Source organism: Esox lucius, chromosome 22 (genome assembly GCF_011004845.1).
Source record: "Esox lucius isolate fEsoLuc1 chromosome 22, fEsoLuc1.pri, whole genome shotgun sequence".
Classification (NCBI taxonomy): domain Eukaryota; kingdom Metazoa; phylum Chordata; class Actinopteri; order Esociformes; family Esocidae; genus Esox; species Esox lucius.
In genome coordinates, this window is record NC_047590.1 from 24,988,465 (window position 1) to 25,003,698 (window position 15,234).

The 15,234-nt window shown below is 40.3% G+C and overlaps 1 protein-coding gene across 2 annotated transcripts in view; it reads left to right on the plus strand.

The window, feature by feature from the left end:
- gart (phosphoribosylglycinamide formyltransferase) overlaps positions 1–15,234 on the plus strand; it is a 63,358-nt gene that overhangs the window by 36,516 nt on the left and 11,608 nt on the right. For both annotated transcript variants that reach the window (XM_010867251.3, XM_010867250.4), the window contains exons 11-13: positions 1,908–2,139; positions 2,478–2,572; positions 3,876–3,985. In XM_010867251.3, coding sequence (XP_010865553.1) covers positions 1,908–2,139; positions 2,478–2,572; positions 3,876–3,985 — 437 coding nt within the window. The remainder of the gene's footprint in view (positions 1–1,907; positions 2,140–2,477; positions 2,573–3,875; positions 3,986–15,234) is intronic.

The window sequence follows — 15,234 nt, forward strand, 5'->3', positions numbered from 1 at the left end:
CAGTCTCAAAGAAAAACATTAGTCGCACACTACTCCGTCATGGATTAAAATCCTGCAGCGCACTTAAGGTCCCCCTGCTCAAGCCAGCGCATGTCCAGTTTGAAGTTTGCCAATCACCATCTGGATGATCCAGAGGAGGAATGGGAGAAGGTCATGTGGTCTGATGAGACGGCAATTGAGCCTTTTGGTCTAAACTCCACTCGCCGTGTTTGGAGGAACAACCTCAAGAACACCATCCCAACCGTGAAGCATGGAGGTGGAAACATCATTCTTTGGGGATGCTTTTCTGCAAAGGGGGCAGGACTACTGCACCGTATTGAGGGGAGGATGGATGGGGCCATGTATCGTGAGATTGGCCAACAATCTCCTTCCTTCAGTAGGAGCATTGAAGATGGGTCGTGGCTGGGTCTTCCAGCATGAAAACGACCCGAAACACAACAACTAAGGAGTGGCTCTGTAAGAAGCATCTCAAGGTCCTAGAGTGGCCTAGCCAGTCTCCAGACCTGAACCCAATAGAAAGTCTTTGAAGGGAGCTGAAAGTCTGTACTGCCCAGCGACAGCCCCAAAACCTGAAGGATCTGGAGACGGTCTGTATGGAGGAGTGAGCCAATATCCCTGCTTCAAACCTGGTCAAGAACTACAGGAAACGTATGATCTCTAATTTCAAACAAAGGTTTCTGTACCAAATATTAAGTTCTGCTTTTCTGATGTATCAAATAAAATAAAATCTGGATTTTTGTTTTAGATTCCGTCACTCACAGTTGAAGAGTACCTATTATAAAAATTACAGACTTCTACATGCTTTGTAAGTGGGAAACACTGCCGATTTTGCAGGTTATCAAATACTTGTTCTCCCCACTGTATGTCTATCTCTTGGAGTGTTCTTCACTTGGCTCGATTTGCAGAGCTGACCAGTGTGTTCTTTTTTTCTCAGAATGTACCAATCTAATGTTCCTTCTCTGATCTATTTTTGTTTTTTCCTGTTTCACTTGCATTGAGAGCTCCTTTGACCAAATAGTGGGTTCACGGCGACAGCTTCCTAATGTGAATACCTGGACTCAACTCTAGACCTTTTACCTTCTTAATTGATGAAGAAATAACAAAGGACTCGCACATATCTATTCATGAAACAGCTTTTGAGTCTGTTGTCCAATTACCTTTGGTCCCTTGAAAAAGAGGGGACTACATATTAAAGACCTGTAATTCCTAAACCCTTCCTCCAACTTGGATGTGAATCCCCTCAAATTAAAGCTGAGCGACTGCACTTTAAGTCCATATTCATAATTTAACTATCCCTGAATATATTTTGATAAACAGCCAAAATAACAAAACTTGTCATTGTCCAATTATTTCCAGCCTAACTCTATATCATGATGAAGTCTATGATTTCATGAAGCAGAAAGTATAAACTGATCAGTGGTGGACAGCTAGCTAGGATGCTCTGTAGCGCTTGATTCAAGCAGCATTTCACTACCATTGCCCTTCTTTTGCTGCCAAATACCATTGCAGCTGCAATTTTTGTGTTGCATTGTGCTGTTTTTGACTTATAGCCTATAAACTAGTGGTAATCAATGAACACAATTAAATCGTTAATAAAAAAATAAAAATTGTATGACAATGAATTGTCAACTGAAATGTCATGATTGTGACAGCCCTATTCCCCCCCTGAATCTCCACTTAATATCCGTTGGACAAATTCGGATGTCTAATTTGACCAGATCTTCTGTCAAGTCATTATCGCTATTGTATTTAAGTACTTAATTTAAGTAGGGGGAGATTAGAGACACATCTGTTCTATGATCCAGAGTTGTTTTACGTTTTCTATTCTTCTGAATCTCTGTCTTTATTTTCCTTTTCTCCCCTTTTCTTTCATACAATGACGTTCTCATTCAAATTTCGTCTTTCAGGTCTGTCTCAAGTCGAAGAGAGGGGGGTGCAGGTGTTCCATGCCGGCACGGTGCTGAAAGAAGGGGCTGTGTTGTCTAGTGGAGGGCGTGTCCTCACTATCACTGCGGTGAGGCCGTCGTTAGAGACTGCCCTCCATGCAGCCAATCATGGTGTGGCGGCTGTGGGATTCCCAGGTGCCGTGTACCGACGTGATATTGGCCACCGAGCCATCGCCCATCTCACCCAGCACAGGTGTGAGGGGGACAGGGTGGGCACATGTCAAACCTAAAGTAACTGCCACATTCTAAACCTGTTGTTTTATAATTTCCCAATTTAAAGGGGTGTGTATTTTGTTTGTCATGTTGAGATTATCTAGTGACTTTTAATTTAGTCTTGTATTCCTTATCAATGAAAAGTATATATTCATCAGATTTTTGTTTCCATATTTGAAGGATTAGATTTTGGGTCCCCCCAATTTGAAAAATGTACAATGCACTGAAAAACTGAAAATAGCTTTTTTGAATTGTGATTTGAGTGACATTTGTCTCACCATAACCTCTGACCCTTTCTGTGTGTCTATCTCCCTGTAGAGGTCTGACTTATAAGGACAGCGGAGTGGACATCACTGCGGGCAACCGATTGGTGGAAATGATCAAGCCGTTGGCCAAGGCCACGTCTCGCTCTGGTAGTCAACCCCTTTTCGTTATCTTATCACAACTACAATTGGATACATTTGAGACTAGAGAGCAGTTGCATCGTTAGGCCTGGGTGTCTGGGGCTATAACCTCGGATCTTTTATGAATAGCCCCAGATCTCAAATTGACCAAAAACTATAATAAAAAAATAGCCCCATATTCATATATAATTCTAATTACGCATTATGACAATGTAGACGTGTAGGCTGCTAGCGTGTACATCGATATTTTCCGCGTGTACATTCAAAACCCTGTACTTTCTGTCCCAGACGAGACGGGTGGTGGGCTAAGCCCCGAATGTATTGTGATCCTAGCAACGTCTCTCCTCGAGTGATCCAGATCAGTACCAAGACAATGCATTTAATGAGAGGCTAGGTGATAAGTTTCCTGACTGGTTCAAAAAGGTGGAATTGCCTGGTCAAGATCTGTGTAAGATCTTGTGAATTCATTGTTTTGCAAGTGTTGCTGAGCCAATTCCACCTTTTTGAACCAGTCAGGAAACTTATCACCTAGCCTCTCATTAAATGCATTGTCTTGGCACTGGAATAGATTAACTGAACGGAATGGGTTAGGGTACTCAAGGTGAGATTTGGGAAACACTGGTGTGCACAGTATGGCAAAGAAACATCCCCTCAACCAATTGTTAGGCTGTGTGAAAAGATCTGATATGATGAGGGGGTAAATGCCATTTAACTACATGCCTTGCTCTAAAGCCTTTTGGCCTTTCAAAGTATCTATTGTTTTACCTGATCCCACCTATCACAAAACGTCAGGAATTTAAATGACTTTCCTCCCCTCGTTAAGTGAACCAGAGGAAAGAAATTAGGTTGTTTGTCTTGTTGTCCTTATTTTAGTGTTTGATAATGAAAATGTGATTAATTGTGGTTCCTAGGACTTTAGCAAATACCTAACATAACAGGCCAGTGCTACAGTTTTCTCTGAGCAGAAGTCGGAACAGTTTCCTCCATGTCATCAGTACACATTGCTGTAGGAAGCATACATTTGGTTGTTTCCTGTTAAACTGTAGACGGACAGAAACATTGGTTGACCGATATAATTATGAACTGATTAGATATAGTTGATAAATGAAAGAAATTAATCAGATACACATTTCACCCAAGATAATTGCTCATCGACTAATGAGAGGTATTGCTCATCGACTAATGAGAGGTATAGTTCACAAAATTGCAAAAAATGCATATTGGTGTACCCTGTAACCAACATGCAATTTTGTAGTATTAATAAATCAATAAAATTCCAACGTGTTACTGTTATTCCTCTGCTATCCACTAGGGTGTAACTCTGAGCTGGGGGGATTCGCTGGGCTTTTTGACCTGAAGAGTGCAGGCTTTATCGACCCCATCCTTGTTTCTGGGACAGATGGAGTGGGGACCAAGCTCAAGGTAGGCATGACTTTTCACAATAGAAACTGTCTGACACATTGCAACACTCCTAATACAAGAATAAGGCACAAATCATTATTTTGTCAGTATTTTGGCCCTGTGCATGTACATCAGGAAATGCATATCTCCTTGTGAAATTTGATTTGCAGATTGATAAAGTAGAATAGGTTTTGTGCCTTTTTGTCTTTACACATTAATAACGATGTGATGGAAACTATATTTTTAATTAGCGCTTTTTAAACAAAATTTAGGTAAGGCTTAGTGGACCTTCTTTTGGAGCATGCAGTGAGTAATAAACCTTTTTTCTGTGTTAATGCAATGTCTGACTTGGTAGACTGCATCTGTTACTATGGGTTTGCTGATGTCATCATACAGGTATCTGTAATCGTATCCGTTTATTTGTAATTTTAGCAGAAAAAATTTAATGAGATGTTCTCCACCAGTTAAATAAAACAAGTAGTCAGGAACACTTCGGGTACTGGCAAGAGATTTTTCAAGTAACTTATTTAAGGATCCGGGCGGAAAATAAATCTTACAGGTACTGACATGTGGGTACAAGAACTTCCATGTGCATTTTATGTGCCTTATTAGCTAAGGATAGGCCTATTTGATGTGTCGATCCTTTATAATAAATTTTTAATTATAACAGCTCCCTGTTATTTTGTGCGCATCATGCATTGTGCAGATTATGCAGATCGGCAATGTTAGTATGGCCCATGCAAATTATATCCTATTTGTTTTCTCATTTTCAGGAAAGCGTTAACAATTAGCCTAAAATATAAACAAAATTATAATTAGTTAAATGTATCATAATGTATATCCTATTCCTATTTTCTACAATTTGCTGTTTGCTAACAGTTTTTTTCTGCATGCATCTCTCGTAGCCTTATGACTTCTAGGATAAATTTAATTGGTTTGTTTGAGTTCAGCATTGTTTCAACAGCTTGTATTCCGCGGTAATGGAATGGACATGTATTTGCATATAGCGGGAAGTAGAGATGTGATTGGAATCTTTTTTTTGTAAGCTACTAAGTGTAGTGGTTAGACTGTTGTAAAGGAATTGTTGGAAAACTAGTTTATTCTTTGTATCGTTCTCCATCTCAATGAATAGCCTAAAACACTGTTGACTGTGTGTGAGGTGATAATAATATAGAAGCTCTGAAACTCTTAAGGGACGTTCATTTTAATTAGCCTACTATCAGACACCCCACACACACCTTTTAGCCTACACATTTACACAGGCCAGTTAGGCCTAATTCCTGCTCAATCTCCTATTCAACAAATAAATTCAAACGCACTCATTAGTGGGTGAGCGAGATACGTTTATAATACACACTTTCTTCTTGGCTCCACATTTTAAAATAGGAATGTCTTTAAAAAAATCTGAAACTGGCCCAGCTATAATATAAAAATGCAGGTGCAACATCAATGGCCACTGCCATACAGGTTAAAACAGTTAAACGGACTTAATGCAGCCTTTTTGTCTTTCGGACACATTTTGGTCTGGTATCCTAATTATCCATAATAAGTTAAGATCTGATTATTTCTTATCCCAGGCATATTTCAGATTGGATATTGCTGACTCTAGATATCAGTCGGATTGGGTATTGATTTTACAACAAATCAGACCGAGGTTTTGGGTATGCGATAAAATGTCACGGATACAGTTCGACCGGGATATATATTTTGTGATCCCACGAATATCTCGACCTTGGGACCCTTTCTTGGCAGACAGTGAAGCACATTCAAGTGGTTCTAAGACGTTTATTCTTGTGCATCCTCCAGGAAGAGACCAATAATAGGCTGATGGAAATAATGGGTATTTTCGTTATTTAAGATTGCATTCTTGCAATGGAGAGTTTGGAAAGTATTTTTTATCTATAAAATACAATTAGTGAGAGATGCGCTCCACCAATTTTATAAAGCAAGTCGTCAGGAACACGTCGGTGACTGGCAAGAGATTTTTCAACTCACTCCTCACGGATCAGATGTGAATATTTGCAGTTTAACAAATTTTTTCTGCATGCATTGTAGCTGCATGTCTTCTAGGATATCATTGGTTTGTTTGAGCTCAACATTGTTTCAACTGCCTTTTTTCCATGGTAATGAAATGGACAGGTAATTGCATATAGCGGGAAGTGGAAACTTGATCGCAATTTGTTTTTGTAGACTACTAAGTGTAGTGGTTAGACTAGCACTGTTGAAAAGGACAAAATTATTCATTCATTAATTATGTACCCGAGAAAACTTTTAAACTCTTGATTTATATTGTAAGCATGTAAATTGATTTTAAACTCTTGATATTGTGAATAAATTCTCCTCAACCTTTTCTATAAGTGTCTGGTGCATACTTTTGGAATAACCATAATAACGAGAATTAGAAGCATGGAGCAGTTAATGAAAAAAATATATATTTTAATCCCTTTCTTTTGGAGGAAAGGAGCTATTACTCAAGAAACAGGAAGTAGTATAAGTGACGGATCTGTAACTGATTGGCTGTCCAGCCAGGATGCTTATACTCTCCATAAGCCAGTGAGAAAAACCTTACCACTCAAAGCAGATTTTTTTTTTTTTGCTGATAAAAAATTATGGAAATCGCTACATGTTAATGATAATAGAAATTTTCTCAAAAGTAGCTTTTGTGAGAGTGTTAAAAAATAAGAGCGGGGCTGAAGTGACTAGGGCTTTTGCATCTATTTTGAAAGAGTGGAATTCCCAAGAAATTCTGGAAAGGAGTTCTTTAATAGTACATTTAAAAAAGTTATGAACAAGCACAATATTATCCATTTTGCTTGTTTTAAAAGCTTTCGTTGTTGAACGTTATAACAGGACTTTGAAGGAAAGGATGTGGCGATATTTTACAGCTCATAACACAGGCTGTTTTGTCGACGTGATTCAAGACCTGGTAAATAGTTCTAACAGAGCATACGTATGACATCGTTACAAGTAAAATCCGAGAAACACACTTGAAAAATCTTTACGGTTGGTTTCCCCTTCGTAAAAAGAAAGCCATTGCTTTTAAATTAAAAAAGGCGATATTGTGCGTGTCTCAAAGTTGCAAGGTGTTTTTGATAAGAAATATGAACAAGGTTACTCTGACAAATTATTTTCAGTGACGGAATGCGTACCGTGTATACCGCCTGTTTATAAGCTAAGCGATTATGATGGAGAGTCTATCAAGGGGTACCTTTTATGAACAAGAGCTTCAAAAAGTGAAGATTCAGTGGGTATAGAAAAGAATCACCACTCTTTAAAATCACATGTTGTTGCTTTGCAGCCTTAAATGAAAATGGACACACAAAAAATGTTTTATTCAGCTGTATTTACAACTTATAACATCCAAGTGAAAGATATAATACCAACAATTTTTTTTATTACAAATTAAAAAACAGAATCACTGAGTTGGAAAAATAATCACCTCCCCTCCTAAAATTTATAAACTCAACCAGGTGTAGTTAATCACCCTCTCAATAGCACACAAAGCCAATTGACTTTCAACTGTGATCAGCTGTGGTCATTTTGATTAGCTCAGCCTGAAACAAGCTTTTCCTGAAGCATTTCAGTCCTTGGTAGCGCAACTGAAGAAAACAATCAACTATGGGTGGCAAGGCATTGTTGAATGATCTCCGGGATAAAGTTGTGGACAGGCACAAGTCAGGAGATGGATAAAAAAAAAAATATATATATATAGGCTTTAATAGTGCCTAGAAGCACAGTGAAGTCTATTATTAAGAAGGTATTTGGTACAACACAGACCCTCCCTGGGTCAGGACATCGCTCCAAACTGGATGAAAGAGCCAGGAGGAAACTGGTCAGAGAGGCTACCAAGAGGCCTACAGCAACTCTGAAGCAGTTGCAGGAATTCATGACAAAGAGTGGTCATTGTGTGCATGTGACAACAATATCACAAATTCTCCACAAATGTGGCTTGTATGGGAGGGTTGCAAGGAAAAAGCCACTCAAGAAAGGCCACATGCAGTCATGATTGAGCTTTGCCAAAACGCACCTTGAAGATTCTAAGGCCACGTGGAAAAAGGTGTTATGGTCAGATGAGACTAAAATTGAATTATTTGGCCTCAATGCCAAACGATATCTCTGGCAAAAATCCAATACAGCTCACCATCCAAATAACACCATTTCTACAGTAAACCATGGAGGTGGTAATATCATGTTACGGGATTGTTTCTCTGCAGCAGGGACTGGAGCACTTGTAAGGATAGAAGGAAATATGGATGGGGCAAAATACTGTCAGATTCTCGTGGAAAATCTGCTGTTCTCTGCCAGAAAGTTGTCAATGGGAAGAAGATTTACCTTCCAACATGACAATGACCCAAAGCACACAGCAAAACTGACCACACAGTGGTTGAAGGAGAAAAAGGTGCATGTCCTTGCATGGCCTAGTCAGAGCCCGGATTTAAACCCCATTGAAAACTGTGGAATGACTTGAAGACAGCAGTCCACAAATGGTCACCATCAAATTTAACTGAACTTGAGCAGTTCTGCAAAGAAGAGTGGTCAAATATTGCAACGTCTAGATATGCAAAGTTAGTAGAGACATATCCCAACAGACTAAAGGCTGTAATTAAAGCAAAAGGTGGTTCAACAAAATACTGACACAAGGGGGTGATCCTTTTTCCAACTCAGTGATTATTTAAAAAAAATTCTGACATGTTGGTGTTATCTTTCTCTTGGATGTTATAAGTTGCACTGAGTAAATACAGATGAATGAAACAAACTGTGTCTGTCTTCATTTCAGGCTGCAAAATATATTGTGGGTGAAGTTTTACTAACGTTATGAGTAGACGTACAGCAGCAGATCCTGAACAACAAAGAGGATCCGGTGGACTCATGATGTTGGTTTGCAGAACTAAAGAGACCCCCTGATATGCAGATACCTCCCCCTAAAAAGCTAAGGTCAGCGGATAAATAAAATCAGTAAGGCAGAAGCGGCGCAAAGGCAGGAGGTCTGCCAAAGTAATAGGTAAAAGTATTACAAAAAATGACTTTTTCATAGAATGTCAGCTGAAGCAATAAAAACAGAGCTCGACCTTTTTTCGGCCCCCATGACAAAATTTTCTATAGAGTGCAAATTATGTTTAGATCATTACATTACAGAGAACAGCCCTATAGAATTATTTGTCCCTGGTCACAGTGAGCAATACTTGGACCTGAATAACACGTCAGCATCAAAGTGACCAAGAAAGTTGGCGGTAATATTCCAGCTGATGCCAAGGTGGCTCTCATTAATTATCCTCTGGCTACCTTCTTTTCACAAGTGGATGTGACATTAGGAGATCGGCTCATCAGTCAAAGCAGCTCTACCTACCCCTACAGGGCAATAATGCAATGTTTACTAAATTACCCTGTAGACACACTAAATAAGCAATTTGCAGCCAGCTTGTTTAACAAAGTGGTCCGTCGACCACACGGTCCTTCCGCTGGATGCAAATATAGGGCTGATAGTTCAATCTGGTTACACTAGAAATTCCCAAAGGGTGGACCTTTTGGGAGCAATACATCAAGATTTTCTTTCAAGAGCGTTTACTCCTAAATACCGTTGATTTTAAGAATCAAGTTATGAAGAGCAAAAGATTAACGGACATCAAATTCCTGCTAAGGCCTTCCGACCGAATTTCAACAATGGTCTATGCATTAGAGAATTTTATAATCTATACCTGACTACGGGGAGACATTTAAAAGATCTGGCTTTGCCCGTTGAGAGAAAAGATTACGCATCTGTCTATACCCTGTTCGCTTTCAACTTATCCCCGGATGATGACAACACAGGAAACTTGTCACTGGTCTCCACAGGCAGCCTGCGACTGGAAATGTGCTTCCGGGAACCCTTAGACCATATGGGTACTATGATCTGTACGCTTGCTCCGATTCCATCTTGGAAGTAAACTCCCAAAGACAAGTCTTGGTGGATTATTATTAATTAAAATAAAGATGAACACCCAAGAGATTGAGTTTTATGCAACGAATGGTCGGAGTTAAATATCTAAAGTGTTTAAATGTACTCCCTTTAAAACTGTGTGCATGTTCAAGACAAATGTTTAAAGAAGGCCATAAATGCTAAGTTTTTTTCAAATGTATATTTATTGAAATAAAAATCTCATTACATTACAATTATCGACTGTGTATTTATTTCCGAAAATGTTAACCAGTCTTCGGTAGTCTTTTGGAGGGAACCGATTTAATATTTTCTATCTGCTGATTAATTTTCATAATTAGCCACAACTGCCAGAGGTATATTGAGATCAGCCATGGTCTTAAGAAAATGGGTCCATCCTAGAGGTCTTCTTTCTTTGGATATCTTGTGTGAGGATAAATTTTTGATCGAGTCTATCATATTTGAGCCTCTTAAAATTTTACCAATACTGATTAATTCACCCTTGTCATTCCAGCCAGCTCTTCCTTTTGACCCCTTTATTTTATTCATAATGTATACCAAAACATTTCGGCTATGTGCTGGGGTATGCTCAAGCATGTCACTCATAACATCATCCTCATCTATGGTGTGATCCTATAAGATCCCTGGAACAAGAGGTTCTGTAGACTCTGTTTCCGGTAGGGAGAGGGTCAAGTGTCCAGAGTTATTTTCATCTTGTTTCAACAAAGACAAATACCTTTGTATGAGTTGAGTATTTTTTTGCCTTGTCATAAGGGTTCATTCCTTTCATGTTCAATACATCCTTCATATCCGTATCCAGATCCCTTTCAGCCATTTGTCTAATAGTTTCAAGACTATGTTGCTTAAGTTTATCCAGCTGATGTTGAGGCACTTGTGATGGCAATTTCTAAAGTCCAAACGATTTACGGAAATGGTAGGTAAGACCGAGGAAAACTCAAATGCACAATAAACAGTTTATTCTTGCAAGGAGAGAATACACAGGTTACAAAGTAACAATGAATAATCTCTAAAGTAACACAGGACAAGCATCATCATTTAAAGGAGGAATAAAGGGTGTGGTATGATGTGTGTCAATATAACATATTCACATGGTTAACCTCTTCAACCTTTTAGGAGCCACAATGTCTGGACACCCAAGGATAGACCCTAAAAGTGTTATACAGATTTACTAATTTACGAGTATCTAATCCACTGGTGCCGGTCTAGGATGCCCCCTTAGACATAAACCAGATCCCACTTTAACTACATTCCTTTACTTATCTAAACATGGGGACTCAATGTTTAGATAAGTCCTTCAATCAGTTTAAGAAATTTCCCTTACAGCACTAAGTACATTTTGTTAGACATTAAGCTCCCACTCCTGGGGGTGATTAGGTTAATGAGGAAAGGGAGGGCTACATTTATTAGGGGTAGGAGGAAATAGCCCGTTTGCTGTATGGCACGTCTCTTTTTTTTTTTTTTTAAATACTGGTCCTTTTATCTGCAAATAGCTTGATTACTGCCTTTTGCCTCTCTAGTTTTTTTTCCATTGTTCCTGGCTGAGTGGGATGCGCCCTTTGAAAACATTCAAAGCAATCTCGCAGAGGGTCAAAATAAGATCTGACGAACAATGGACCAAGGCAGACTTGCGTTCTTTAGGGCTGGCTACGACTAGAGCTCTCAAGAAGGGCAAATTTATTTTTAAACGTGCAGACGTTTACTTTTTCTTTGGAACATAAACTGTTGGCCACTCCCACGTAGACAAACCTGTTCTGGGTCTTAAATGTTCTTTAAGGTCTACCAGTAAATAGGCAAATGCTTCTTTTGTTGCGTCTTCGTAACTTTCTGTGAAAAATGCTAGTCTCCTTGCATACATTTGCTCGGCCAAAGTGTTAATCTGCAGTTTGTCTCTAGCATTTTTAAACAAAACCATTTAATTGGAGTTCAGGCTAATGGTACCACTATTTTTTCCCTGGTGAGACACATTTTGTACCAAATAGAGCACAGATGAGTTTCGATGATGAGTACATTGTGTAAAAGCTCTGGCAATTTCAGGATGTTCACTAAAACAGCATATCATCCAAAACTAAAAGATTATTTCTGTTAGGAGGAAAGAGTTGATCATCGTTCAATGATTCAGGCATCACTTCAAAATGATTCAGGGATTACTTGAATGTTTTATTTTCTTCAACATTTCATCAAACACCGGTTGATAGCAACTGTAACACCACACTATATTGTCAAAGTTCTGAGTTAATACATGTTCAGAATTTTCAAAAAAATAATAATTACAAAACAAGTTTTTCCACTGCTGGAAGGTCCAATGACCAGAGCTGAGAAAGGTAAATGCAATCTTGAATCAAAACCTTCTACAAAGTCCATCTTATCTAATCAGAAGACAAAAGGTAATACGGTACCGTCTGCTAAAAGCACTCTCTTGTCATACACCACACTGAACTTTGTGCAGATGGAAACCTTTTTTATCCCTGACAATTATTTTATAGGAGGTAGTTTTGTCTTTTATGAAACCCTCGACCAAATGTGTGAGTCCCGGGTTACCTTTGGGGCGTTTTCATAGTTTTGTGTGATGCCTTTGACCTTCAAGACTATTGTCTTTAGTCCTAAACCCATAACTCTCTGGGCCACACGATGACCATTCTGTGATATGATCCCCATCTTCAAGCATAAACATAAACTACACAATCTGTGTCGTGGTATAGAACTCTCCTCTGTAGCTGTTGCATAAGATTGTACAATTCTAGACGGCCGTAAGCTGCAATGATTACATTGACATTTCCGGGACATCTCAGGTAATTCTTTTTATGCCGCCACTGTACCAGAGCAACCTCCTGATTCAAAGCTCTTTTCACCAAAGCTCTCTTTGGTTAAACCACACATTTCCTGTGGCAAAAAGCAGGATGTACATCTGTGAAAGAAACATCTGTTGTACTCAAAAGCTGTCTTGACACCGTTGATGAACTTTTTTTCACCTCCCTTCACGGCAGGCTGAATTAAGATGTTTTTTTGTCTGTCGGGTACTCCAACCATTGGATGGAACCACTAGAATGATTTGTACTGCCTCCTATAGTTATCAGGTGAAAGAACGGCTGTAGATTCCTCTAGCATAAAATTAGTATGATCGGGTTTCATACAAGCCGATGCAATAGTTATACATCTCAAGGGATTAACGCCTGCGTCATTGAATACTTCCTCTCTGAACTTGAGACAACCTTCACGCAAGATAGCCACATTGTCACAATACATTTCCATCTCTATGAAAATCAAAGGTCTCATGACGGACTGTCTCATACCATGTCATAAACTTCTCTCTCTCTTTGACTGTTATTTGACCTGCTCAATACATTTCAGGACCCGGGTAAGGGCCGATGTAATTGAAATTCTCAGAGCTGAGAAAATGTGGAAACCAACCTTTAACAGCTGTTTCAAAACCGAGAGCATCGGAAATTTGAGAGTTTCATGGAAAAGAAGCTAAGACTGTTAATATATTGTTTATCAAATGCATGATCTATAAAACACAACACCTTGCTTCCTTGTGTTATAAGAGTGGGAGTTGCGCCTTGCACTATCAAGGGGTTTAAAAGAAGGTAGGAGTCATAACCTCTTGAATTATGGGCTATGAAAGTGCACTTTCTATATTAGTTTTTCCAAAAGTGTTTTAAAAAGAGCATGACACAATCCTGTCCCTTAGCCGTTGACTTTTTACCCTCAAAGGTCATGCTAGACACAAATACAGGTATGTGTAAATCTGTTGTTATTCTGTCGGGTTTCAAAGTCATAATTCTCTTCATTCAAAGATCGAATATAACATTTGTGGACCTTATCAAACATTTGTTACACCGTCATCCAAAAGCCCTTTACATATTGGACAATGTTTTCTGCTACATTTGTGTGGTTCAGGGTTATTAAGTTTTAGATTATAATTGACATGACATAAGGGAAATCTATGTCACACCAGCTGGCAAAATTACCTGCCACAGGATGCTATAAGGCAGGGGTGTCAAACCGGTTCAATCAGGTACAAGGTGAGAGCGAAAACCTGCAGACACTCGGCCCTCCGTGGAACCGGTTTGACACCTGTGCTATAAGGCCAACTTGTTTTTCATAACAGTAAGCTGAACGACATGTACGGTTGCAGTCATAACACTTTATTAGCTGCAGGGGCTGATATGGGCAGTTCACGTCAATGCTTACAGCACAATTATACCGACAGGAGTGCCCTCCTAATCGCATAGAACCGTTATGACATGACCTACAGATGTACGCTACACCCAAGAATGTTCTTAATACCATAATAATGATTGTCTTCATCATCATTTTCTTCCACTTATCCGGGGCTGGGTCGCGGGGGCAGCAGTCTAAGCAGAGATGCCCAGACTTCCCTCTCCCTAGACACTTCCTCCAGCTCTTCTGGGGGGACACCGAGGCGTTCCCAGGCCAGCCGGGAGACATAGTCCCTCCAGCGTGTCCTAGGTCTTCCCCGGACGGGCCCGGAACACCTTCCCGGGAAGGCGTTCCGGAGGCATCCGAAACAGATGCCCAAGCCACCTCAGCTGACCCCTCTCGATGTGGAGGAGCAGTGGCTCTACTCTGAGCTCCTCCCGGTTGACCAAGCTTCTCACCCTATCTCTAAGGGATCGCCCAGCCACCCTGCGGAGAAAGCTCATTTCGGCCGCCTGTATCCGGGATCATGTCCTTTCGGTCATGACCCAAAGCTCATGACCATAGGTGAGAGTAGGAACGTAGATTGACCGGTAAAACGAGAGCTTCGCCTTGCGGCTCAGCTTTCTTCACCACGACAGACCGATACATCGACCGCATTACTGCAGAAGCTGCACCGATCCGTCTGTCAGTCTTCCGTTCCATCCTTCCCTCACTCGTGAATAAGACCCCTAGATACTTAAACTCCTCCACTTGAGGCAGGCACTCTCCACCAACCTGAAGTGGGCAAGCCACCCTTTTCCGACTGAGGACCATGGCCTCGGATTTGGAGGTACTGATTCTCATCCCCACCGCTTCACACTCTGCTGCAAACCGTCCTAGTGCATGCTGAAGGTCCTGGCTTGAAGGGGCCAACATGACAACATCATCCGCAAAGAGCAGAGATGAAATCATGTGGTCCCCAAACCTGACACCCTCCAGCCCCTGGCTGCGCCTAGAAATTCTGTCCATAAAAATTACGTAGTTGGAACACACCCTCCGGTCCCCCTTCTTAAAAAGAGGGACCACCACCCCGGTCTGCCATCCCAGAGGCACTGTCCCCGACCACCACTCGATGCTGCAGAGGCGTGTCAACCAAGAAAGCCCCACAACATCCAGAGACTTGAAGTACTCAGGG